A 27,760-nucleotide genomic window follows, 5' to 3' on the forward strand; every position below is an offset into this window, starting at 1 on the left:
CCCCTGGATCCAAGTTCAGGCTTATAAAATAAGGCGTAGGTATTTATATTCCGGCTCAACGTTAGGAGCGTGGACCATGGTGGTGAAAAGCGGGTCTATGACTATTGACTTGAGTGATATGACTTTTTCTCCCCCTGGATCCAAGTTCAGGCTTATAAAATAAGGCGTAGGTAGGTATTTATATTCCGGCTCAACGTTTTGCAACCACATTTATGCAGTGTATGTTCCCGCTCTTTTCAAATGCAAAGTGATGCCACTAAAACGGTATATGTATGCTCTTCTTATACTTAAGGCTGATGAGAGATTCAATTTCTTGATTGATTCAGTATTTAGATTCCTATCCCCTAGTTTGGCAAACTGTTTCAGGGGTTCCTTGGAGGTACCCCTGCACTTTCCTAAAATCTAGGTACTCATTTTTCACCAATCACCCACTTCATTTCGGAAGGGTCAAGTTTTTGTGTAAAGATTGTAGACTGTTTAATGGCTCCCTTTTGGCTGTTTCAGGGACCTCCTCGACTACTTCTAGGGCCACGATAGCGGTATCGACAAATTAGGCGGATTGTGATCGGTAAAACAGGACAGTGACAGAACAATTTATGTTGTAGTATTTCGCAAAACCCCCACATTCTGCATAGCATTGGAGGCATAATTTTGTTTTTAAAGTTGTAGGTCGTGTAGCCACACGAATACTCTCAAAATGCACGAAACAATTGCAGGCACGTACCTAGGATTTGGCCAAGGGGGGGGGGCGGAGGATCCCGGGGGCCTCTCTCTACAGGGCGTCTCCTCTCTACAGAGGGCAAGGGAGGATCTAGGCGAACGTTTTTTTTGTGGGGGGGGGGGGGTTACAGGTCGGCCGACATGCCGGGTCTGATGGATGAATTCTGACGACCGGGGGAGGGGGAGCGAGTATGTCGAGATCAAAAGGCATTTCGTCTTCGCCGCTTCTAAGATGAAGCTTTATCGTTATAAGTCACTCGGCTCAGTAGTTTAAGTTAAATCCACCTATACAAGTGCGTCGCCACGGATTTCTTACTGGGGGGGGGGGGCGTATCAACCGACTTAAAAACCCAGAAGTTGATATTGTAACCGCACTTTTAGCCTAATGCATTAGTAGCATACAGTAGCGATCTCTCTTATTGACCTGTTAACGAACCGGCGGCGCGAAGCGCTGCGCAAATTTGCACAAAAAAACGTTTGTCAAAACACAGCTCCAAAATACAAATTTTACGACCCTTTTAGTATGCTAGTACAAGCCGGAGTTCCTTAACAGTATAGGTAGTCGACTACAGAATGATGTTCCACTTTTCACAGGCAAATATTTGCCTGGAGTGGTAGGCTGTGCCGCATCACACGGGCTGAGTTCACAAATTATAACTTTGTCCTAATGCTCACAATCGACAGGCGTTTAATTGCGTGATAAACGGCACAACTAGCGCTCCAGTCAACTGATAGCTTCTGAGGAGTGGAACATCATTCTGTAGTCGACTATACACTTAAGGGAATTTTGATTCAATATGACACGGTTGGTGTTATAACAGTTACCTTTCTTATTGATTGGTGTATGAATCGGAGGCGCGGAGCGCCGAGAAAATTTGCAAAAGCATTTGTCAAAACACTGCTCCAAATCACAAATTTTACAACTCTTTTAGTATGGTAGTACAAGCCGGAGTTCCTTCACACTCCACAGTACACATATGAATTCCGATTCAATTTGACACGGTTGGTTGGTGTAATTACAGTCACGGTCTAGTATTGACTTGACCTACCTGTACGTACACAAATTTGCAAAAAAAAAAAAAAAAATCAAAACACAGAGGGACCTCCTCTCTAGAGAGGACCACCTCTCTACAGTGTGGGCCTCCTCTTTTCACAGGGCCTATCAACTACAGAAGGCCTCCTCTCTACAGAGGACTTCCTTTCTACTGAGGGTTTATCTCTTTCAGAGGGCACCCTTTCTTCAGAGGACCTCCTCTCTAGTCTCTACAGGGGACCTCCTCTCTACCAGAGGACCTCATCTCTGCAAAGGGCCTCCGGCCTCCTCTCTACTGAGGGATTCCTCTCTACAGACGGCATCCTCTCTTCAGAGGGCCTCCTCTCTACAGCGGGCCTCCTCTCTTCAGAGGGCCTTCTGCTTTCAGGCGGTCTCCTTTCTACAGGGGGCCTCCTCTCTACACAGGGCCTTCTTTCTACAGATGGTCTCTTCTCTACAGAGGGCCTCCTCTCTAAAGGGGCCTCCTCTCTACAGAGGGGCCTTCTATTACAGAGGGGCAGGGCCTCCTCTCTACTGAGGAGTCAGAGGGGCCCTAGCGGTCAGACACAGACACTAGCAGTTATTCACAGGAGGCCCCAGGAAGTAAGAAGGACCCTAGCTGTCAGGCTGGTCAGAGGCCCTGAATATCCTGACGTGATTTTTGGGATTCCCTTGAATTTCTTTCGCCTCCGACGTGATTTTGGTCCCCGTGGCCTTCGGCCCACGGGGCCTCCTGAAAACCCCGAGGGGGGTGGGGCACCCCGTCCATCTTGGGTACGCCCCTGAACAATTGTCCTCATCGTTCGTCCTACCGTCCGAGTTCCACCCACATGGCCTTGCACCCACCCCTAAACAAACGAAACGAAGCCGTCAAGTGTCGTGCCTTTGTTTTGTTGTTTTTTTCTGCTTTCTGCGCCGCTTTAGCGTGCGTTCGGCATTCGGAAAATATCGTTTGGATATTCTCGGCCGGAAAATGATTGGTGAGTGCCTATCTTCAACATGTCTCGTTATCGCGAAACCGAACGTAATCCCCGATAATTATCGCTGATCCCGGATAATTTTCCCTGATTATCCGGATGCCGAACGCACGCATAGTAACATGGCAAAGTTTTGTGCTGTATCGTCAGCTGATAATGTCTGCGATGGCGTCAAATTCCGTAAAAAGGATTTGGCTTTCTTCTGAAGGCGAGACATAAGAGATATCTTGGAAAAAAAGATGAAAAAACAGTTAAAAGTTAGTGAATGTGCAAATTTCTTTCACCAAATCCTTTTAAGATAATGCCAATTTATTTTTATTCATTATGACGTTATCATTTTAAAAATTTGACATAACTATAAACATAATCAGCTGACGATATTTCACCGGGTGAGACTAAATGCTTACTTCGAAATCTAAGCTGCGTTGCGGCATTGGCGGTTATGTGCGGCGTGTATGCCGCATGATTAGTAAGCGGCGACCACTAAATTAAAAACTCAATAGCTTTGACCTGTTTTCAATGGATAACACTGCATACCAAAAATGTCCATCGCTCTCGTCATAGGATATTTAGATTTAAATAACTAACTTATCTACATCATTGTTTTGAACCAAATTAATACTCAGCCGCGAACGTATAAGGTATAACCCCTTGCCGTTTCGCTCCTGATCAAGCTAGAGCTTCGCGGAAAAAACGAGCGTGTTGCCCGTGACGAGAGAAAGCCGATGATACCCAATTTTAAGGTCCTAGGTCATCGGTTGACCTTCCAGGTCAGGTCAATGACCCAAAAGGCGGGAAAATTGGGACCTGTTAGAACGTCGTAGTGTGGCTGCTATGTGGTTTTTCGGGGTGCTGATCACGAATATCATGCTAGTTTTGATTACAGATGATGTCTTCATTCATTTAGGCCAGGTCGGGTTAGGTCAGGTCAGGTCAACCAGTAGAGGTCCTGCCAGGTATTTGTAGTAGGTGTCAACCGCCTCTGACAGCCTCGTAACATGTTACGAAGGCACCAAAACTACTTTGTAAACGTTCATGTGGTTGCTTAATTCGAATTCAGCTCGAAGAAACTGACCTAGAAACATGTCAAACTCGAAAAAGTGAACCGAGGTCACCAAAGGTCAATGACCTGACCTGACCTTCAGGTGACCTTGACACCCACCCTAATGCATGGGGGCAACATCATATCACATGTTTGAACGCTTGAAACCACGAAAAGACTGCAAACGCGCTGCTAATGCGAGCCGACATACGCTGAATCGCGGTTCCGGCCAAACATGGTCTCGAAAAGTAGGTCACAGGTCAAAGGTCATTTGGGTCAGGGTCATGAAATTTTCAGGATGGGTGTTAAATTGATCAATGCGAGGGTACTGAAAGTTTCGTCGCGATCAGCCGCTTTTTAAGCGAGTTATTCGCGAAAAACCTTAGGGGGATTGCATCACCCCCCCCCCCCTCCCCCCCCCCCCTTGTGCGGGCGAGGTCATGTTTTGATAGCAAGACTGAAACAGACTTTTTTGGGTAGCCAGGAAATCGCATGCCAGAGCCTATTCAAATTCTTTTATCGGCCTTTATATGCACCAGTCGCATACAGGTACGGGATTTAGCATACGATTTTCAGACAATCGAAAGACTGTTTGGAGACAACAAAGGAAGGAATGAGTGAGTTAAGTTGAAATTATTAATTTGGTTCAAAATGATGATGTAGATAACCTAGTTATTTAAAGCTGAATATCTTATGACGAGAGCGGTTGGCATTTTTGGTATGCAGTGTTATTCATTGAGAACCGGTCGGAGCGTTTGAGTCTTTAATTTAGTGGTCGCCGCTTACTCATCATGCGGCATACACGCCGCACATAACCGCCAATGCCGCAACGTAGCTTAGATTTCGAAGTAATCATTTAGTCCCACCCTATTTCACCGGCCTTGATTTCACCTCTATTTTACCAGTCTTGTTACAAAAACGGTGTGACAACGTTCGGGAGGTGAGATCTATAGATGGCCTTGGGTGAGATAACCCACATAAATATATAAAGATAACCGTTCTTGTAAAATACCGCAACCGAAGTTGCTTGGTGACGCCTGCTGTACTGGTGTCCTAACATGACCAATTGATTTTTTCAGGCTTGCTAAAACCACAGTTGATTTTTATGTGTACCTTCCTGGTTTTGTTTTGCTAGTATGTTCTTTCAAATGACTCGAAAGTCATTTTATAAATTTGATTTACTCCCTCCATTGCAATGCACATTTTCAAAGCCCCCAGTTAGTTTTAAGGCCAAAATTGGGTAGTTAGTCGTAAAGCAGAGAGGCGCTTTACCCAGACTCCAGAGATGCTTTCTAATCGGACCAAACCTTACCAAACCTGACCTAAACTCACCTACAACCTACAACCAAAAACCTGCAACATACAACCTAAAATCTAGCACCTAAAATCTAAAACCTACACCCTACAGTCTAACCTATAGCGCATCTCCTTGGTTGCAAAAAGAAGTGTGACGCCTGCTTTACTACTACCCAAAATTGTAACTTTGCCAAGTTGAGCTTTCTTTAATTTGTCCATATTTTATAATGTTGGGGGGGCTGCCTGGCAAGTTGGGGGGGCTGACCAGCAGGTTGGGGGGGCTGAAGCCCCCCCAACTGTATAGGATCCTACGCCCCTGATTAAGTCCTTATTTATTTGGATGCCAAGACGATTTTGTTCGTGGCTGACAAACTGCCCATGTCCGCTAGCACATGTGCGTTTCGGCGTGGATAGGCTGTACCGCTAAGCACTTGTGTCATGCGGCACAGTCTAACAGTGCCAGGCGGCTGCTGCCAGTGCTGAACTGCTGAGGCATAGGTGACCGGCGGATGAGTTCCTATAGATCAAACTGTATATACTCGACCATAGATAACATGAATCATGTTATCTATGACTCGACTACAGTCGGGTACAGTCAGGCACACATGCCGAAACCCACAGCTCTGTCCTCTGTCCATCGCTGCGCCATGCGGCCGGTACCCGCCGAGATGGGCGGAGGGAGCGGGTGTCGGGCCCAGCGGGACACACTGGGACCACAGGACGGTCGCCCGGGCGCTACTTAATCATTTACGGGGAGCGACGTGCGGCGGCTGCTCACAGTCCACCCGGGCCACCTGAGCTCGACCAATCAGAGAGGGCGCAGTGGACACCGTGGGTCGGACAGACCGCCGCACAAAACATCGGGCGCCACCGCGGTGGGTGGTCCGCTCACCGAAACAGCTCGCCAACAGGCCGTTTTTGTCATCCTGGAGAGGGCGTGGGAACAGCCAGATGCCTTTCAGCCTTTTGCAAAAAAGAAAGTGGATTCAAATTTTTGTTAACAAAATATTTTGTGGTTTTATGGTGATCTGGTATGACTCTGCACTTTGGTTTATATGGCACCACAGAAAAAGTACATTTTATGATTTTCTATCATTACTATTTTCAATTCAGTGGTTAGATACTTACGGAGGAAGTCGGACGCGAATAGGCTCATCAAATACAAAAAAAAAAAAATCGAAAAAGTGAGAAGACTGCACTATGCCTACCAAATCTAAAAATGCTTAGGTGTCTAAAAAGGCAAGTCCTTAAAAAGGCTCCGATTAATAGGGAAGAGTGGGGTCAATAAGTGGGGTTATAAGTCAATGGGGAAAAATGAAAACTGCTATTCTGGCGCCGGGAACGATCTCCAACTATCTCAAGCACACAGAATCGTGATTTGATGCACTCCTTGCAAGGTTAGATGCGTCACTTTTGCAATGTTGACCTTGCGTGACGTCATTTATGACGTCATCAAGGTCAAATTAGTTTTTCGTCAATAACTCTTGATCAAATTGAGCTAGCGAGTCGGGAAAGGCACCAATGGACTCAGGAAGGCCTGCCGAATCGAATGATATGCGACATGACCTCTTTCGACCAGCTTCGTGACCTGGGGGTGCTGACCTGACCTTGACCTGAGGTCAACACCCCAAGTTGACCTGACCCGGACGAAAAGTATATCATTCGACGCGCCTGAGCGAGGCGAACACGATGCTGCCAAAATCGGCGCTCTGCGGCCGTTTTTTGCGAAGTTATTCACCAAAAACTGAACCGTACCCTGGGGCACTTGACCTGACCTCAGAGGTCACCGGTTGACCTAGGACCTTAAAATCGGGTACCAATCTCTGCGTCTCGTAACGGCGCACACGCTCGTTTTTTCCGCGACGCGCTAGCTCCACCAGGGGCGAAACGGCGAGGGGGGGGGGTCGTACCCGCCCCCCCCCCTCGGCCGGCGCGTATGTAGAAAACAATAGGTCCGGCGAGGGTTAAGGTTCATTCGATGCGTCTCGACCAGAGAAACACGTTTCTGGTGAAGGAAAGCTCGTGCAAGTTTAGAGTAAAAAGTTATTGCGGAAAAAAACTATTTTTGCAGAATCGTATATTTTGGACGCTTATGCCCCTGCAGGATAAACGGTGGACCTTACGTCAAATCTGAGGTCATGCTAGCGAAAGAACGTTAAAAGAACGTTTGATTGCGCCTCTCCGCGGCGCTATAGCTCTTTCCATTCCTGAGCTATGGACCGATTTGTCGAAAATTGTCGAAGTTTGACCTATAGAAATTGGCGACATTTTACCTTCGATGACCATTGGTGACCTGCCCTTTGGCCTAAACCTGACCTAAAAATGGCCGAAGCAGTTTGTTCCTTATTCTTTAGCTCTTCAAGTGTCACCTACGGCGTGTCGCTACGTGGCTCAGGAGCCAAGTTAGAAGGGGTGTTCCCCCTTCCAGCAGGGCGTGGAAATCCAGGAGTCCCAGCGGGGCGCCGGTTAGTAGCTGAGCTGCTGGAAGTTTAGTCAAGCCAGTTTCCTACTACAAAACAGACGAGATCTAGTTTAAGTAATTTCCATCTGTTAAAACAGACAACAAAACAGACCCCTAAAGCCCCTAGGCAAAACTGCGACCAAAGCATTGCACTGGTTGCAAACAAAATAAAAAGAGCTGGCGGTTGCACAGCGCGTTCCAACTAAACAAAAATCAGCGAAACTCGAAAAACTCAAGTCACGAAGCGATAAATCGAAAAAGCGAAAAACCGACGCGAAAAAGCGATAAATCGAACCGAAAAAGCGAAAAACCGAAAAATCAAAAACCGAAAAAGTGTCCCGTGTAGCTTGACCTTAAGACGCCAAGGTGGGGGTAAGACGCCATTTCGATTTAGCAGGTACCTAAACCGTTAATATATATTAGGTAGGTATATTTGTAAGTTCTTGCAACGTTTGTTTCTGCGTTTTGTTTCTAGTGGTAATATTTTCGGTTCCGAGGTGATGTCGTTTGCAGGCGATGTGCATTTTTATGTTCTGACCTTTTTATATAAATTTTTGTCCCACTGTTTTCCATCTAATGACTGGGAGAGGGCCTTAAAATTATGTTGCCGATGCATTTTGCCAATAACTCATAGAGGCGCTTTACGTGTTGCAACTAGTTTGTGCCTCATGATTGATTCACTTGAGAAAAAAATGGAGCTCAAACGTATTTAGTAGTTGAGGGTAAGACCCCATAAAATTCACTGTGTCAGGGCTGCGGAGTCTATGCCTTTTCGACGCCTCCAATGCCGACCCCGATTCCGATTAAAAAAAAAAAACTTTGACTCTAACTCCGGGCTCCGACTGTCGACTCTGATAGACTCCAACTCCGACTCAGACTCGGCAGACCTTGAATGGCTGCGAACAAGGCTATGACCGCTGCAAAGTTGATGGATTTTCGGTGGCTCCGACTCCGGCTCCGGCTTTACTTCCATAATCGGCTCCGACTATAAGTTGACTATAAGATAAGGTAAGTATCAGGTAAATGAGGTTAGTATAAGTAAGTATATAAGATTAGTATAAAGTAACACGCCCCTCCTCGGGGCGTTTTACCCACCCAAAGGGTAAGACGCCCTTTTGCAAGACTTTTTTTTAAACATCTGTGTCGCGCACTACACCTACATACACCTACACTGTACCTACTAGGTGATAATGCACAATTTCCAGCTCGCAAAGAAGGAAAAATAGTTGGTCTCCTAATGCACACATATCTTAATCGTGGATGCAATTATGCGGAGATTGTTTTCATTTTCCCTAAAGGGAAAATGAGAGTCTTACTCCACTCTCCCCTGCTTACTTACCGATTAATGTTCGGGCTATTTAAATACGGCCCTCCAGGCACTAGTGGTTAGTTGCCAACTTCACAATAGTCGATCTCGATCTGCGTTCATGAAAGTACGTCTAATGGTTGTTGAAAACCGTTGCCGAAGTGTCCACACGAACCCTCTTATCATTTCTATTGGGTAATGGGTCATTTTATTGGAGCGTCTCTGTCATTCAAAGTTATAGCCATAAACACATCGGTTAACTAACCACCCTTTTGCTGGAGGGCTGTGCGCTCCATGAGAGCTAATCTGCAATTGTATGTTTATTGCCTCAGACGCATGTTTTGGATGGCTCTGCAAGGCGTGTCGTTGCATGCAATGAGCTGCTGTTGTAAGTGGAACTTCTGTACAAAACGTCTCATTTTCTAAGACATCTGTAACTTCTATCTAAGCCTCTTTCTTCATGCGGTACAATGCAGCTCCAATTTGCTTGCCGTGGCGAACATTTCCAGTCCACTTTGTAGTGCCGTTTGGGCCGAGATATTTTTCACAGTCACCACAACTCATGCCGGCGGTGGGTTTCTTACAATCGGGTGACAGGCCGGCCGGGCCGGCCACCGGACGCTCAGACCACCACTAATTTTAAGGCTTGCTTCGAACGTAAATTTAACGGAGGCGGAGTTCTTTGTTACGGCCAATGAATGCTGATGGTTCCGCGCAACAGTAACTTAAGACAACCACAACAGCTTGCTGTGAAAGACGAGCGATCTGTCACGACAGCCACCCCAAGGCTGATGTACAATGCAGAGACGGATACTGCAGTAGCTGACATATTTGTATATAGGTATAGGTACAGCGCAGGCAGCGTAGCACAACTGCGAGCATGGGCGATGCTCACACTGGCTCGTAGGATATCAGCCATTATAAGTCTGCATAAAGGCTAAAGCCTACACGTCAAGCTCATGACTACCACAAATGATGAACTTTCCGTAAAGTTGTCGTATATACTTGCCCCGCATCCCGTGCATTAGCTGGTCTGGTAGAATATGTCTGGTAGGCAATGCATGGCAATACCTACCAACCTGACGTCAGATCGGCCACGTGAGCTCATCATTAACCCGGTTTACATAGGGTTTGTTGCAAGCTTATATCTCCGTCCGTGATGTTGCAAAAGATGCCAATGGTGCTTAACAATTTACAAAATGATCCCCTTTAAATATTTGTAGACCACTGCATCGAAATTATCGCCAAATTAACGAGCTAGAGCCTCGTCAAATATGCTATGTAAACCGGGTTATTGTCGGAAGTTAGTAACTATGGGAGTAGAGGAAATATGGATATCTACCTACTGCTATTTTGACGCCGCAAATGATTAGTTAAAATGATCACGCAAATGATCACGCAAGTTAGATAAGTTTTATACACTACATGCAAGGGCCGATGCTCCACCTTGACCTTTGAATTCTAATATGGTCTTATTGTAGGTAATTGGTCATCGGAGTTTTTCGTCCTAAATAACATCTGAATTTTGAAAGATACCTATATGTAGGAAACGTGCACACAGAGCACATAAAAGGTACGAAATTGCAGTCCATCCATTGCAGTTCCTAAGATATTTACAAAATCTTCAGCAAACTTTCCACTTGGGTCTTGGTGACGGCCAGACGTTATAGGCTGTTCAAAATGATACCTACCTAATGCCATAGGTCTCATGATGAGCTTAAGCCTTAGTAACTTGATGGAAAGCTCCTCATCACCTGAAAATGTCGTCCCAATATGTCATCTAGTTAGTGGTTACATTTTATTGCATTTGCTAATTGCTCGCATCTGAATTCTGAAACCTTATCCAAATAGCCTGGAACACTTGGAACAGTGTGCGCACGAGCCATCCGGCACAGCATCGATCAGGCGCTGTCCTTGTGCGACATCTATCGTCTAAATTGTAAGCTCTAGTTCATGATGTTTGGAACAATGGAGCGCGGATGGATCGTGGCAATCGGCACCTGAGGTCAGTCTCGAGTCGACTCACATGACCTTTCCCTAGATATTTTTAACTGAATCCTCCGTTCCGTCGTTTCCATCCTCACGATAGCCAAATCCTTCTCTACACCTCCATCCCCTGTTCCGGGCTGGAGGGAACAGTTCTCTATATACCGTGGAGGGAACTTTATCCCATGCCGCATGGGCCATGCGGGTAGCTCTCCAGGAGGCAGGAGCAGACCCGTAGCCGGGTGCGGTGACTGCTAGGGGGGGGGGGGGGGGCTGGTTGGCCTGTCCACTGGGTGGGCTCAGCCCCACCACGAGTCACCAGGGTGCCCGCCCGGCCCAATGTCTGCCCCCTAATTCCTATACTCCTTCCGTCTCTGGAATATAAAAATAAAAATAAACTGAACAGTGAACGGGGAAACACTGAAACGGTTTGTTTATGTTTTGTCGAAAGCGTTTTGTATCCGGAAATCCGGAGACGATTTTTCCTTAGTCAGCGTTTGACTGGAGGTTCTAAAAACAAAATTGTATTTTTTTAATGCCCCTTTAAGTTTCAAGGCACTGCGTCTCGAAGCGACCACACTCGTTTTAGAGCTATAGTCCAAAAGGGACGAAGCGCGAAGCGATGAAGGGGCACATAATTCGGCTTGCACCACGTCACCTGCAGACGGTATGCCCCATTCCGGGTTAGACTGGGCGACTTGACTTTCTTGACTTGACTGGGCGACTTGACGGCCTGTCGAGCGTAGCTGACCGCTCGCAGCAAGCAAGATATTATTGTTTTGAATCTTGCTTGCCAGAGGCGGATCCAGCTTAGAGTTTGGGGGGGGGGGGGCAGACCATAACAATTTATCGATTCTTTCCATGCCTCGTCCATAGGCGTAATGTTAAAATTATGCCGTCTGGGAGGGGCAAATGCCCATTTTGCCCCCCCCCCCCCCTGGATCCGCCACTGTTGCTTGCTATTGTTTGAAATTGATATTGCTTTGAAAAATTGCGTAAGATAAACTGATGTCAAGCGACCAGACCGTTTATTCTTTGCCTCAATCATGCAACATATCATTCCGAAATCAACCAATGGCAAGCAAAGCAGCTCTCGAATAGGTACGTGGGTACCCTATATCAGTTGCCGACATACCATTAAATCAGCTTCATTGCCATCGTAAGACACGGCGAACGATTGAGCAGAACGACTGGCGTTTACTGAAGTGAATTTTACTCGCTAGATGCCGGCCTGTATATGAGTGGGCACGAATGATACGTACATGATTATGAATAACATGCTTTTATCAAAGTCACGTTATGCACACTTCAAAATACAATTATCAAAGCATCCGAATTCCTTAACAATTTAAACGGAAGACTACACAGTAAACGGCATGTTGCGCAACTTTCAATTAAGTACGACTCAATAACAGCCCCTGCGAACGATAACGCACGATATGTCGTACATAAGCGAGATCACCGAACAATCACACCTCAAATCGAGTTCATAATGAATCCCATCGAGTGATGGTTACGCTGTAAATGACTAGTTTAATTTACAAATCACTACGTCCCCTGCAATTATATGGGACAGCACGTTCCTCGAGTTTACATGGTGAGTAACACTACAGGGACGACCGGCCGGGGTCGGGTCACCCCGCCCACCCGGGGACAGCCGGGTGGGCGGCGGTCGGCCGGGCTCCGCGCGGTCAGGGAAGGGCCACGGAGAACAGCAGCGGCTCGGAGGTGTCCACCGTGACCAGTTCGCTGACGGGCCGGTTGGAGGTGCTGATCAGCTGGCCGAACGCCATCGGTTGTCCGGCCAGGTCCCATTGGAGACCGCTGGTGGTGACGGCCGCCGCCGGCGCGCCCACCGGCACCAGCGAGCACCAGTCGGAGCGCAGCTCGGGCGGCAGGTGGATCTCGTGGCGGCCCGGCGGCAGCAGGAACGACAGCGACTCGGCCGCCAGTAGGTAGACGGGCGCCGCCAGCAGCGTGCGCGCCGTGAACAGCGTGTTGATGTTGGCCAGCACCTGGTCAATGCGGCCAGTGTTCTCCGCCACCACGGTCACCCAGGCCAGGTGAGCCGGGCCGCGCTCCGCCGCCACTCGCAGCGCCTTGGTGAAGTCCGTCTCGTCTTGATCCGGTGTCGCGATGAAACGACACCCGCTAAAGAACGCCCGTGTCTCGTCCGTGATTGAATCGAAATCCCCCGTTATGAAATCCGGCAGTTTGGCGGCTTCCAGCGCGAGCTTGTCCCGATCCTCTATTAATTTCCTGAGCACGTTTGTTCCGCCGTCCACAGACAAGCGAAGGCTCGCGCGGTTCCAAACGCGCGAAACCTCCACCTCCCTGCCATCTACGGGACGGTTCAGAAGCAGGCAGGCGTACTCTGCTCCGCCAGGGGCGCCCAAGTACGTAAGGACTTCGACGGGGCGCCAGACCCTTGCGGTTTTCTCCGCGTCGTTCGTCGACATGCTGTGGATGAAACATGGGTTAGGTCAGATGTTTCGATGACAGTTATACAGAACCACACGAATGTGCGTAGCATAGAGATAAGGCATTGCCATTGGAAACTTCAGACCGGGAAGGGGAGTAGAGGAGGATGAGGAAACCAACGCGCATTGCCTGCCTGATGTTAGGTATATGCCCCGCTTCGCATAGAGTTGGAGGTGAAAATTTCCGGCCCCGAGATGGACACTAACAAAAGAACTTGACTGCCTAGTGTTGTTGGGGCTACATAGATAAGGAATGTCTATAAATAATGAGAATCTTGAAATAAATGAGCACAACTTGAACTGGCAAATCAGTGAAAGCATACCTAACCAAACAATTAGCGTCAGATAGGTAAGTGATAACCTGATGTGTTGTACCAGCAACCGTTAACGGACACTTGGATGTCTTGACCATGACTGTAATAATTATGAGGGCCGGCAACATAAGGTAACTACATACAACTCACCCAATTCCAAGCACTCTGATGACCGGATCTTTACTCTGCACCGCACCGGATATCCCCCGCCGTCCCCGCCCACATTGCTTTTTTTTTTTTTTTTTGCTCGGTCGGCCTAGTGCCATACCCGAGCAGGGGGCAGTTACTCCGGCAATTTTCGCCGGGCAGCAAGTCTTACGTTAAACCGGTTTATGTGAACCCGGTAGCAAAAACAACGTGGGATCCTATCTTAATGTGGAATCAAAGCTAAGGGAGGTACTTACGTGTATAGCCAAAGAGCCGAGATGTCTGGAGTCGCAAACACAACAGTGGGAATGACTTTTATTAACAATACATAATAGACATGAACACTTGTGAGCTGGTGTCAGTGTAATCGAGCCGGGAAGCTTTCATCGCACTGACAGAAGGTATAAGACCTTCTAGGCTCCAGCCCCCCGGCGGGGCCTTGTTGTGGGGTGTAATGGTCGGGAGAAAAAGTCCTAAATAATAAAAAACCCGACGCCTAACGCAAAGGGCAAAAACCTCGCACCTAAGCCAAAACGGCGCGAGGGAAAAAGCCCTGTAACCGCGATTAATTAATGTGTGAGTTTGGGGGTGAGCCGGGAGACGAGGGCTCTGATTAGCGTTTTAGGGGCGGCAGCCGCGGCCCTAACACGCTAAAGGCTCTTGATGATCCGAGCGTCGGCGAGAAAGACGAACAGAAGGTCGTGGATATCCGGATGAGTGTCGCCCAGGAGAGTCGGAAGGTCGAGAGAGAGTCCATGTGTGTTAATGTATTGCACTATATGTCTGCGGTGTTGGTGTAGGTGTGGGCAGTGGAGGAGGAAGTGTGAGATGGTGTAGCGTGGGTGGTCGCGGCAGTGGTGACATATGGGTGGAGGTGCTCTGTCCAGGATGTAGTTGTGGGTGAGTTGTGTGTGGCCGAGCCGGAGCCTGGCTAGGACTCTCTCTTTGATCCTTGTGTTTTGATGGGAAGAGTAGAAATGGCAAAGTTTCGGTTTAATGGAGAAGAGATGTGGTGTATGATCATCTATCCAGCATTTTTGGCGGTATCTCTGGAAGGCACGGAAGAGCGAAGACAGAAAATCCGGAAGGGGGAGAGCGAGATGATTTCGAGATGGGAGATGAAGACCTTCTTTGGCTAGCTTGTCCGCTTTTTCATTCCCCTGTATTCCAACGTGGGACGGAATCCACAGGAGAATGACGTGTTTGTTTTCATCGGTAAAGCCAATAATCATCTTTTTTATTTTATAAACGATTTCGTTTTTTTCCATTTTTCTGTGAGCTATTGCCTTTACCGATGAAGCTGAGTCTGTGCAGATCACAGCCTTTTCTATGTTTTTCGATGAGACATATTTGAGTGCTGAGTGAATGGCTATCAACTCAGCACTAAATATGCTATGGTCGTCGTGTAGCCTACTTGTTTTGTTATGATGGTCAGATGTGACAGCGGCTGCCGTCCTCCCGTCACAAACTGAACCATCTGTATATATGTATGCATAGTCTTTATGTTCTTCTTTATGCTCATAGAAAAGTTGAATGCTTTCTTCTTTTGTGACTTTTGGTTTTGCCTCTGCGTACAGGAATGCAATATTCTCTATGGCTGGCAGAAAGAAAGAAGAGATGGGTGGCCGATGAAAAATAGATGGAAAATCCAACTGGAAATCACTGAGTGTCCTTTCTATGCGATAGGCGATTATCGGGTATTTGAGTTGGGCCGTTGTGGGAGGGTCGTCCGTATATCGATTGGAGACAATGCGGTGCGAAGGCGAATAAGGGGACAAGAAAGTGCGCGCATAGAAGCGAAGGAGTTGGAGTTTACGGCGGTGAGAGAGAAGAGGAATATTACATTCTGCGTGGAGAGCCTTGATATTTGTGGTGCATTGGGCTCCTGTAACTATACGCAGGGCCTTATTTTGTATAACTTGAAGTGATTCGATCTGATTAGAAGCTATATCATCAAATAGAAAACTGTTGTAATCCAGGATAGGACGGATTAGGGACGTGTATAGGTTAAGGAGGGTGCTGCGATCAGCACCCCAATCCTTTCCTGCTATACACTTAAGTATGTTGAGGCGCCTAGTGCAACGCATTTTAACGTCTTCAAAGTGATGTTTAAAGGAGAGTCTACTATCTAGTGTGATGCCGAGGTATTTGAACGTTTTAACGTATTTGATAGTTTGGTTATTTACTTTAAGTTCGGTATCAAATTTAAAACGGGACTTATGGGAGAATATAAGTGCTACTGTTTTGCTGGGCGACAAGACTAGGCCCCATTTATCGCACCAGCTATGAATATCCTCCATTGCGTTTTGAACGGAGGCAAAAGCCGAGTCAATGTTTCTTCGCGTTACCCAAATGGCCACATCATCGGCAAAAACAGAATGCTTAAGGCTACTAGGTGGGTTTTGAAAAAGGTCGTTAATCATAATAAGGAAGAGGGTTGGGGAGAGGACACTGCCCTGAGGGAGGCCGTGATCCTGATTAAGATTGGGAGAAAATGTGTTACCGCATCGTACGTTAAATGTTCTATCTTTGAGGAAATTAGAGATATAATGGGCCATGTGGCCGCGAATACCTGTCTTATGAAGTTTGATCAGAAGGGCTTGTTTATTTACTTTATCAAAGGCGTTTTGAAAATCAATGAAAACTGCAAATGTATACATGTCATTTTGGAAGCCCTTCTGGATGTCATCAATGAGGTGGACTATATTGTCTGCCGTGGAGCGGCCGGACCTAAATCCTGTTTGATGTGGAGAGAGGAGGTAGTTACCTTCTAGATATGCCCTAATCCGTCCATTGACCATATGTTCTGTCAATTTAGCAGCGCAACTGGTTAGGGATATAGGTCTATAACTAGAGGGGGAGGAGGGTGGTTTGGAGGGTTTAAGGATGGGGACGATGGTACTGTTTCTCCAGCTCTCGGGGTACAAATTGTTTTCCCATAGATTATTGATTACTATCAAAAGGTTTTCAAGGCCGGATTCAGAAAGGTTTTTGAAGAAAGGATAGGCTATCTGATCCGGCCCTACCGACGTTTCACCACATCGAGATATGGCGTGTCTAAGTTCGAACAAGTCAAAGTGCTTGTTATAATTTTCAGTATTTGCTGAGTCGAAGGAGAGGGTGTCGAGTGTTGTGTTAAAGCTGTCATGTTGTACTTGTGTGTATTGTTGAGCAGAAGATATTCGTGCGTAATGTTGGGCGAATTGTGTCGCAACTTGAAGGGGAGTGGTGTAGTGGGTGTTGTTAATGTAGAGATGAGGAATTTTGTAAGTTGTGCTGCGCCTTGTCGAAAAAACTCTAATTAGCGACCAGATTTTAGAAAGGGGAGTAAATCTATTAAAGCTGTTAGAGAAGGAGTGCCATCCTTCTTGTTTTGCTTTAAGTATTATTTGTGAAGCATCATATCGGGCCTTCCGGAGGGCATTTTCATGGTAATCGCAAATACATTTGTTAAAGACTCGTAAGGCACGCTTCCGCAGAGCTACAGCTCGATTGCAGTCAGCGTTCCACCAAGGGGCAGCTTTGTTTTCACGTGGGGGGTGGGTATGGGGAATATTTTGGTGAGCAGCAGCGAGAATCACGTTTAAAAAGGTGTTGATGTCAGGGGGAGGGGTGGGAGTGTGTTCATCTATATGTTTTTGAAAGGAGGCCCAATCAGCTTTCTTAAAGTTCCAACGAGGAAGAAATGTAAAATTGGCTTGTCCTGAAGGGACATTAAGTTGATAGTGAATGGGATAATGGTTGCTAAACAATGTATCATCTCCGACGTGTTGAGTGAAAAGTGTCGCGGTGTTAGTGTCTGTGAAGGCCAAGTCGATGACGGAGTGTATGACTTGACCTTGGTTGCGTCTGGTGAAAGTGGGTGTGCGGTTGTTAACCCGCGCCCTGGTGTGGGTCTGAGCCACCTTCGCCCTGGTGGGGGGGGGGGCCAAAATGACCCCCCCCGTCTAACTCGAAAACGAAGAGGGCTAGGAAGACGCGGAAAAAAGCAAACGAAAGCCCATAACAAGTACGTTCGAAAGTATTTCGGTCATTTTTTCGCTAAGGTCAATATTGAGGTCGCTAGAGGTCATCATAGGTCAAATTTCAGTGTTTTCGGTGTTGCCGGACATATTCCGCTGTAGCTCGGAAACTAGAAGAGCTAGAGAGCCGCGGAAAAAAGCAATCGATAGCTCTTTTCAAGCTCTTTCGCCAAGGTTCGTCAGATTTGACCTCAGCTCAACGGTTTGGCCTACAGAGGTCATGCAAGGTCAACTTGGCAAATTTCGTTGAAAATGTTTTTAACTATAGCATGCATTCACGAGAAAATAGAGAAACGATTCATGCACCATCGTGCTTGGCTCGTCGAGACGCGTCGAATGATATATAGTTTGACCTCGAAAGGTCATTTTGAAAATTTGACCTCAGGTCAAGGTCATGACCTTACCGAAATAGGTCATGCTGCATATCATTCGATCCGCATTGACGAGACAAACACGATAAACGTCGAACGGAGTCTCTATCTCTATTCAATAACAAGTAAGTGCAGAAAAACCGCTGGTGACCTCTGGTGACCAGGGAGATGACCTAGCGTGACCTCAGCGAGGTCACAAGCAAATGGTTTCACATGGGCTGTGATTTGCTGACCCAAGACACTTCAATAACGAAATATAGGAACAATCACGCCCGATTTAGCTGAAAAACAACTACTTTTCGATTCTCCCATTGACTTATAATGGGGAGCAGCGATGACCTGACCTGACCTTAGGTCACATTTATAAAAAATCCGAGATAGCCATTTTGTAGAGCTGGGTGACATCTTCAAGTACTGTAAATTTTACATCGATCGGATAAAAGCTGTGCCTTTGAGAGAGCTTTGAACTTTTTTAGAGGTGGTGTCAGTTTTGGTGACCTTGTGACCTGACCTGACCTGACCCGAACCCCCCAAAAAAGGACATGATGTAAAAATGTTGAATAAACAGCTATACAAAGTTTCAGGGCGCTAACTCAAGTGGTTTCTGAGTTATCGCTGAAAAACCACAGGGGGGGGCCAAAATGGCCCCCCCCCACCAGGGCGAAGGTTAATGCAAATGAGATCAAGTGAATCCATTATCTTATCAATTAGTGTTCCGCGCGCGTTGTTCGTTGTTGAGCCCCAGGATCTGTGGTGGGCATTAAAATCTCCTAGTATTAGGCAGGGGTGGGGAAGCTGGACAAACAATTGGCGGAGTTCAGAGGAGGAAAAGCTGTGGCTTGGGGAAAGGTACAGGGAAAGGATGGCAAGGTCATGTTGCGCTATTTTGACTTGAGCTGCGACCGCGTTAAGCGTGGTGCGGAGCTGAATTTCGTGGTGCAAGAGGTTATTAGCAATATAAAGGGCCGAGCCGCCTCGGCGGGGTTTTTCATTTACGTTATTTGTATATAAAGTATATCCACGTATGTTAAAGTTGTAATTAGAGGAATCTGAGTCCAGAAAATGGGTCTCCTGAATGGCGGCTATCAACGGTTTTTTATTTAATATATAGTTCTTGAATTCGCCCCAGTGGCTCACTAGAGAGGAAGTGTTCCACTGGAGGACGAATTCATCAGATCGATGCATGTTTTATGTGTGTTGAGTTTTAAACAGATTTTTCACGAGCAGCCGCCGCTGCGGCTCTGGTCTTCATCCCCTCTGACGGGGTTGGGGACGGGGCGCGTGTCGTGGCTCGCGGATGCTGAGTGTCTGCGTTTACATGCTGGCTCGCCGCTGGGGCGGCCTTATCCGTCTCTAAGTCGGCGGGCGGAGAGGCCACCGGACCCACGATTGTAGAGACGGTCTCTGTGTCAGAAACGTCTGAGTCCGCCCCTGTGTCCACGATACTGTCGACCCATGACTCCATCACCATGTTGCCGGTGCTGTTTGGAACCGATTCGTCGTCGCCGCGGTCGCACTGCGCCTGTCCCGGGGTGACAGCCGGAGGACCGGCCGACGTCTCCGTCTGCTTTCCGTCCGGGCTGAGGGGCGATTCAGTCACCCGCTCCGGCTCAGACGCGGGGGTCTCCACAGCCTCGGGCGCGCTCAGCTGTCGACGGACAGGGGCTTTCGGGGTGCGACTCTGGACCGGCGGGTTTTCGCGACTCGGTACGGTGTCCGTGAGTGAGGCCCTGCGTGGAGAGGACGAGAGCGCCGGATATTCAGAGGCACCTGACTCCGAGTAGGAACTCGGCGGGAACGGTGGGGGCGGGGGTGGGGGCGCCAGCTTGGCTTTGAGCTTATTTTTTTGGTACTCCCATGCGGGGCACATCCGATCCCAGGCTGGGTGCGGGCCACCACAGTGGCCGCACCTGTAGAGATCCCGGTCGCACTCATCGACCTTGTGGCCGGATGTGCCACACTTCAGGCAGTTCAGTCGCTTTGACCTGCAGGTCGTCTGGTTGTGGCCGAAGCTGCCGCACTGTCGGCAGAGGCGGGGGCTGGGCTCCCATTCCCTGACCTCCAAGATTTCATATCCCGCGTATATAGCCGGTGGGCAGGTAAGGCCCAGAAAGTGGATTTTGATCCTCGGGTTTGGGGTGGGGCCACGCGAGCGGAGTCGAGTGACGAGGGTGACCCCCTGCGGCCGCAGTTCGTGTAGGAGCTCCGTCTCGTCCATGTTTTTCAGTGATGGGGCAAATACAGTGCCGGCCACCGAGTTCAGTTTGGTGGCAGGGCTGGCGGCGACTTCGTTGCCGAGGAAAGTCTGGATCGAAAGGGCCAGCGAGGCCTGAGCCTTGTTTTTAACCCGGATTAGAAGAGATCCCGATCGGACTACCTTTGCGGTGACAACCGGGCCGATTAAGGTGTCGAGTTCTCGTTTGATTCGAAACGGTGACAGACCCTGGAGGGACCGATCAGGACTAGTCAGGATGATAAACGACTGCCCGTCAGGCACGTCATCTAGCGGCTCCCAGCCTCGACCAGGTGAGCCCGGAGAGGAATCTTCGGTAAATATTTACATAAGGTCCGATTGACTGTTCAAGCATAAATTTTGCATATTCTTACATTATTTGACATTCTGAATCCAGATATCATACTTACGTGCGGCGGAAAAATCAAAAAACACAAAAATAACAACCTGTTACACCCCTTCACAACACGATACATACCCACACGTGCACGCACCGATGACGCGAATGAATGCGACGAGAGAAAAACGCCGCCGTTTTAGCGCTGCCATATGAAGTTTTTTTGCTGCCATCAGGCTTCAGGCCTTCGGCCTGAAGCCAGATACATAACCACTTAACCTAAAAATATTTGATTTACTCTTGCCTGTAATCTCTCCTAAGGCATCGCCTTCGGCACTGCACTGCTCCGCCACGAGTATTATTATGACGTCACTTTCATAACAAAATCGAATAGCGTAATGTTTTAACTCAACCTTGGAGTTTATTCATTCGATCCTTTCCACGTGGCGCAAACGGCTGGTGGAGTGCGGTAGTGGCCGATGGTGACGGTAAATATTTTACAGGTGCTTTAAAACTTGGTTGCGCCATGAATAACTGTCTGATATGAAATCAGGAGGCCAAAATACATCGTGTGGTATGTTTGTTATAATCACTTTGGCGATCGGATCTTATGTATATAAATACCGAATCTTCGAGGAGGGGGCGGGTCAGGGGAGGGCGGGGGCGGGACAGGGGAGGGGCCATGTTTAGAGAATGTAGATGGTTGGAAATGCGCCGAAAAAAGCGTGCCAAACGCACGAAGAGGGTTGAAAAAACGAGATCTCACAGGAGGCACACCCAAGAAACGAGTATGAAGGAAACTTTTGATGGAGAAAGAAGCAAATTAACAAAACAGAGACGTAACAGTAAGGAGAGAACAGAGAACCTTACCGGTTTGTTCAAATCACGATTTTCCAGGTGGGAAAATGGCCGACACTAAACCGACGTGGACCGAGCGCGGCGCAGCACCGCCGCCGCCAGAATTCAGCAGAAATTCACAACGATGAGCGCCAAAAAGAGAATACCGAGAATGATAATTTCGAGAAAGTACTGGGAAAGCTAGCCAGTAGCCACGCAACAACAATCGCTTAAGATCTAATATCTAATAAGCCTAAGAGCAAAATCGCACACGTGCGTCCTCAACCGACGCCTCTAAAAAAGCGCCCACATTGCGTTATTTTGCGGCGTTCATCGTCTCGTGTGCGTCAGAAGTGCAACAACTCAAAGTTTCACCGAAAAAAAATATACGACAGCATGAAAAGTTTAATGACGTCATAGCTATCGATCCAATAGTTGCATGAATTTGAACCAATGCTTTTCAATAGAAACGTGATTCATCAAAAATATTTTTAAAGTTTCGATTTTTTCAATTTAGCCAAAATTTCAACTAAGATATGATCTATTTTTTTCTGTTCCTGGTTCCAATGAAGTTCTTATTGTCTTGTTTTTATTGTTTCAATGACGCAATAGTGATCTTATTTTGTATTTCAGTTGGGCAAACTACGGGGAGGAAATCAAGAACTTGATTAATCAAGTTCATGATTATGACGTCATGAAAATGGGGCGTGGCATGACCATATAAGGAGTTGTAATCAAGATTTTGATTACTTTTCGTGCACCGAACTATTCAAGTGTTTCGTTTCGATTGTTATAATGTCCGTTTCGACACGATTTTTTACCAGGTGAAACGCAATATTCTATTCTCCCGAATTGATATGGACCGGTAGCAGTGGGATATGGACTTTAGCTCATATGGCGAAAGATAAACTGCTGGCCTAACTTTTTCAGAAAAGTGATATTTTTTAAAGCCCTTTTTAGGCGGATATTATTCTTTTATCCACATTTTTACGTTTCTAATTTAAAAATAAATAATTGAACATTCATTTTACACACGTCTTAAATTGGTCGTAATAAACATTTCTTCCAAAAGGCACCGTCGCCTGTTAGCACGCCGCCATTTGTCGTGTTGTTGGTGTGTGGGTGAGGCCGGAAATTAGCGCCGAATTATTGGTAATTTGGTTCTCATAGGTAAAATTAGCATTTTTTCAATAATTTAGATCATGTTTGTAAATTTGAATAGCCTCAACGTTCATGTGCGTCGGTATAAATGTTGAAATATCGCGATAAAATTTATGATGATTTTGTAGGCTATCATGGCGCATGCTTTCCGCGGTATAATATTTTATATTTACGAAATGTATTGCTCTTTACAGGGTTATAGTTTATCTTAAAGCAAATAATAGACCTATTTTGTTGTTTGGGGCAATTGTTGATTAGAGAGGCACATTTAACTGCCCACAGTAGCTAGAAATGTTATGGCCTGGCAGGTTGTGCAAAAGTGTGGCCATATCATTTATTCAGTCAATTGTCTGTGCAAGCAGGGACCAATAGGATATATCTTTTAGTTTTTAATGAAAAGTTAAATTTGGGCTTATGCTAGGTTATTCATACCTGCATTCTAAGTGGCTTTGTCATGGATTCATAGAACAATAATAGAAGTGGTGACTGCAAATGTGTCTGTTTTTCCACAGCTCATCAAAGCACCACCTCCTCGCTGTAGCAGTGGGCGTCGCCGTCACCACAGTATTGTTCAGGAAGCTCGTGATAATGGTACTTATGGTCCTACGTTGAGGAACGCTCAATCAAAAAATGATATGATGAACTTCTTTGGAATTAAGCGGACTAAGTACAGCTACATTTGTATTATGTGCATCGCTCATGCAAGACAGCAGGCCAGGATGCAGGGACACACAGCTGCAGGTATGTATGAATTGTTTTTGCAATAGATTGTTGTAGTGTTTTGTTTTGTCGCTGGTGTGTCACGTTCAGTTTTGTGCATCACGTTCAGACACTACAGTGGTTCAGTCCAGTGTACATTTTGCACACTCAAGCTGGGCATGCTGAAAATAATTCGCTGGAGCTCCTTCAGTGTGATCTCATGAAGTTGCCTGGCACAACTTTGGAACTTTGCGAGCTCACAAGACTCATCCCCAGTTTTGTCCTGACACAGCCCAATCTAATCCTTTTTCAAGATACAGGCATTGTCTGTTTCTAATGTTTTCAAAACAATTCATTCTAATCTAAATGCAGAAACTTCTTCACTAATGCATGTGTAATTTGTACCTACATTTTCCAGACTGCTGAGTCTGAGGCATTGTACATTATTTTCACATCATGTGCCGAAATGTAGTACCTATCAGTGCCCTGCGCCAACTCATCAGGTCCATGTCTTGTCTTGTTCGCCTTGTTACATCCGCCTACCTCTCCTCCATCATTTCTTCCTTCCATCTTTCCTTGCATCCTTCCTCACTCCCTCCCCTCTCCTCTCCTCTCCTCTCCTCTCCTCTCCTCTCCTCTCCTCTCTCCCCTCCCCTCCCCTCCCCTCCCCTCCCTTCCTCCCTCCCTCCCTCCCTCCCTCCCTCCCTCCCTCTCTCTCTCTCTCTCTCTCTCTCTCTCTCTCTCTCTCTCTCTCTCTCTCTCTCTCTTTCTCTCCTATACTCTTTCCCTCCTTCTCTCCTATTCTTTCTCCTCCATTTTCTCCCACGCAATGTTAGGTGTACCTATAATTTGGTTATGAACATTTTGCAGGGGATGAGCTGGAGAACCTGCAGCGCATTCTCCAAGAGACGACGGAAGCCAACGGAGGCCCGCAAAACTTTCCATCCCATAATCGTGAATGGAGAGCTGGGCGGGGAAGACGCGGTATTCGTCGAGGCCCAGGAGGTGGTATCGGCGCCACCAGACCAAGCATTCCTGCTGTGGCAGGCCGCCTTTTGGATTTTTAACATCAAAACTCCTAAAAACATGGTCAATCTGAATTGGTTTCTGAGAACCAAAGTGTTTGGTGGGGTGAAGGCGGATGTGCCGCCATCAGCGGCGGCCATTGCGACCGTGAAGCAAGTGGAGTGAGATCCCCGTAGAGCATGCCGCTGCGGGGTGTCGGAAGCGTTTGCCAATTCTTTGAGCCTTCCACCAGCAGGACTATAAATACACATTTCTTGAAATATATCTTTGATCTGTGCTTGGTTACACGGGCTCTGGGTTGTGACGCTATTCGTCCAATATATGTGGTCGACGGTCGTATGCCGATTATCATTTGAGCTGACTTATGGTCAGGCCGCTTATCGCGGACAGCGGAGTTCTTGCTCGGGGTGGTCTTATTTCAGCTCCGTGTTCGGCAATGTGAGCGAGCAAGCGCGAGAAGAGGTGTGCTCGTGCACAAGTTCACATGTGTGTGCCACATCCCTAACTCGTCTAAAGCTTACAGCTATTGAGTCTCTAGCCACCCACCAAAATTGAAAAACAATCGGTGACGCCGTTCCGGAGATACACAAATAAGGTGCGCGTGTGCCAATTTATCCTATCCCCGATTCGTCCAAAGCTTATAGCTAATCCGCTTCCAGCCACACACAAAATTTGAACAGGCTCGGTCAAGTCATTCATGAGAAACATTAACTGCAACATAAATTCCATCCCACCAAAACTGATTGATTTTGTCTATCATATGCACCACTATCATTGTATCTTTTAATTAGCTGCATTGTTCAACGCTCGCCAGTAGCACGATCAGCGCGATCAAAATCGTGATTCGCCTCGTGACACCTCGCTAGGTGGCAGCACCGTAGAACCGTATAGATAGGATAGCGAATGTGGCGCACGAGTTACGAATACCGGTAAACGTGTAGGGACCGTGTATTTCTGTATCAGCTTTTCAGTGGAAATTGGGGTTGGGGGAAGCTGATTATTATCGATTTTGATCCCTTTTATGTAACGTTTTGGGTTTTTGACCTTTGGAGTAAATTACCCTGCTATCGCTAGTGAATATCATACAGCATTTGGCTACAGAAATCGCTATGACCTTTGACTTTTAATCTCAGTCTGAAGCAGCTTACAAAGACGCATGGCAATTCGTTAAATGATCTTGAGTTGTTTCCATTATTAGAATGGATATATTTCAGGCAATGAGGTGCATATGCAATCTTTCATGTTGTAGCAATAGCATGGTATGACAATGACATGACCACACAAGTACAAAAGACAGGACTCAGACTACAACTACTAGTGGCATTTGACCGAAATTGGAAGTCAGAAGTGATGGCTGCCAACCCGATTCCACTGCTAACAGCAGCTGTTCCACTATGCTAGGGTTTCTGAGGCAGCTTCCAGCAGCAGGCTGCAGCCCTGGAAGGAAGGAACTGAGGAGTCTTGCTGCCAACCCTCAAAACCCACTTGCTGCTGAGATGGCTGTTTGTTTCAAGGAGGTAGCTGAAGAGATTAGACCTACAATTAAGTCTGTTGTTGGCATGTGTGGTGCAGCACAATATGCTACATATGTTCTGCACATGTGTCCAGCAGAGCACAGAACATATTTAGCTCATTACACCTCACCTCAGTCACCCCCTTGCTCAGCATTGAATCGACAAATGGTCTGCTCTATCAGTTACAACCTCTGCTCAGTGCTTTAGAAGTTGGTGCAGTATTGGTGGCATTAGAGGCATTGTAATCAATGATATACGTTCACAGCTGGCCTGAATTTGCACATATATCTCTTTTGTTTCCTGAACTATATCAACATCATATGATCAATGGTGTGAGAATACTACCTGGGAGGGGGAAGCAATCTGATGTCCTCGGGTGTTCATTCATACCTTCCCTTCAACAAGCCTGGGGTACCCTTAAAGTTATTTTCATTGCCAGGGCCATTTATCTTTCACATATGTAACTGATGACTGAATGGAAGAATGTAAAAGTCACAAATTTTTGGTGTCACTGGTCATAAGGCTCCACCCTCTGAAGCCTTATGAATCTGAAGTGATAACTCAGAACTGAGTTTGAATTACACAGATAACATATCCAACCCCCCCCCCCTATCATTGGGAGCAGAATCAGCCTCTTCTGAACCGAATACATCCCTCATTCCCTGCTCAGTGCTCAGGCTAGTAGCTACTGCCTTTTGGCCCTGACATGCAGATATCATTAGCAAAAAGCAATGTGAAATGAACATGTCCCTTCGCCTTCCGGGGCGCCGTTCGAGCAGCTGGTTTTGTAAGTCTGTTCCATTCCATCCCACTGGTCAACAGGTCATTTGAAAGGTTGAGCGAACCCGCACTGAACTCACCGTTGGCCCGCACCAATCCCTGATCATTCTAATCGGCACCCGAGCGTCCACGCTGGTTTCTGAAATCTGAAGGCTGCAATCTACAGGTCTTTGAGGGTTCCACGGTGGCGTTTTGGGGCCCATCGCAGATTTAAGTTCCGACGGTAGTCAATGAGGACCTTATGCAGGTTTCCGAGAACTCCATGCCTATTTCTGAGGGCCCCACGTCGGCCTGTGACGGGCTATAAAAGGTGAATGTCTTATGCCGGCATATGAATGCTCTTAAGATCTCAGAGCGGTTCCAAAGCATCTGGCGGTACCTACCTACGTAGAAAACCGTTACGGCGAGGGTTCAGACAATGTGCCGGGAACCTTGCTCTTTCGGCGGATTGCAATATCCTTATCGGCCGCCCTTACCGCCCTAACATTGGTTGTAATCACCAATACTGCTTACGAAGTGCCACGGGACGCTTTGTTCAGGGCCCTTTTGACTTGCTTTTGACTGTGAAAGGATGTATGATGGGCTATGAGAATCATTATTCGTGATCTATGAGGAATTTGTCGTCGAAATATGTGCATTGCATTCCAATTTTGAAAGAAAAAGTATTCGAAATCCGAGGTCTCGTGAGATTAGACCGGCCGGTCTGCCTGCGGAGCGGCCGCCGGATCCTACCTATAGTAGTTCAGGAAACGGCCACCAGATGTCAGCCACTTCTGAGTCACGAGGCGAATTAGCCAGCTGAATGCGAAATCAAGATCATGATTAGCCAGCTGGCTGCGTAATCAAGAAGTTGATCATCGGACTCCCGGGACGAGGGTGAGACTAAATGCTTACTTCGAAATCTAAGCTGCTTTGCGGCATTGGCGGTTATGTGCGGCGTGTATGCCGCATGATTAGTAAGCGGCGACCACTAAATTAAAAACTCGATAGCTTTGACCTGTTTTCAATGGATAACACT

At 47.1% G+C, this 27,760-nt stretch overlaps 1 protein-coding gene and 1 long non-coding RNA gene across 6 annotated transcripts; one reads left to right on the top strand and one right to left on the bottom strand.

The window, feature by feature from the left end:
* Positions 1–11,832: 11,832 nt before the first annotated feature.
* Positions 11,833–21,878, bottom strand: LOC122382633 (thiamin pyrophosphokinase 1-like). 3 transcript variants are annotated; one of them, XM_043368217.1, is made up of 2 exons: positions 21,834–21,878; positions 11,833–13,281 (listed from the first exon to the last, which is right to left on the bottom strand). In XM_043368217.1, the coding sequence occupies exon 2, from the start codon at positions 13,278–13,280 to the stop codon at positions 12,513–12,515; it is 768 nt and encodes a 255-aa protein (XP_043224152.1). In that variant the 5' UTR covers position 13,281; positions 21,834–21,878; the 3' UTR covers positions 11,833–12,512. The 3 variants fall into 3 exon arrangements, with proteins under 3 accessions (XP_043224152.1, XP_043224153.1, XP_043224151.1); XM_043368218.1 differs by having other exon boundaries at positions 21,596–21,877; XM_043368216.1 differs by lacking the exon at positions 21,834–21,878 and adding an exon at positions 13,766–15,313.
* Positions 21,879–22,206: 328 nt separating this feature from the next.
* LOC122382635 lies at positions 22,207–24,712 on the top strand. 3 transcript variants are annotated; one of them, XR_006256711.1, is made up of 3 exons: positions 22,637–22,714; positions 23,236–23,464; positions 24,293–24,712. It is a non-coding gene; the product is annotated as an uncharacterized LOC122382635 (long non-coding RNA). The 3 variants fall into 3 exon arrangements; XR_006256710.1 differs by having other exon boundaries at positions 22,641–22,732; XR_006256709.1 differs by having other exon boundaries at positions 22,207–23,464.
* The last annotated feature ends 3,048 nt before the right edge of the window (positions 24,713–27,760 follow it).

This window comes from Amphibalanus amphitrite, unplaced genomic scaffold (assembly GCF_019059575.1).
Source record: "Amphibalanus amphitrite isolate SeventyFive unplaced genomic scaffold, NRLGWU_Aamphi_draft 000144F_arrow, whole genome shotgun sequence".
Taxonomy (NCBI): Eukaryota; Metazoa; Arthropoda; class Thecostraca; order Balanomorpha; family Balanidae; genus Amphibalanus; species Amphibalanus amphitrite.

Bases quoted from the DNA above. Each gene is read 5' to 3' on its own strand.
- LOC122382633 (XM_043368216.1), bottom strand. From the start codon at position 13,881: ATGGCACTAGGCCGACCGAGCAAAAAAAAAAAAAAAAAGCAATGTGGG. The intron at 13,282-13,765 runs GTGAGTTGTATG...TTTCATCCACAG, and splicing joins ATCAGAGTGCTTGGAATTGG to CATGTCGACGAACGACGCGG.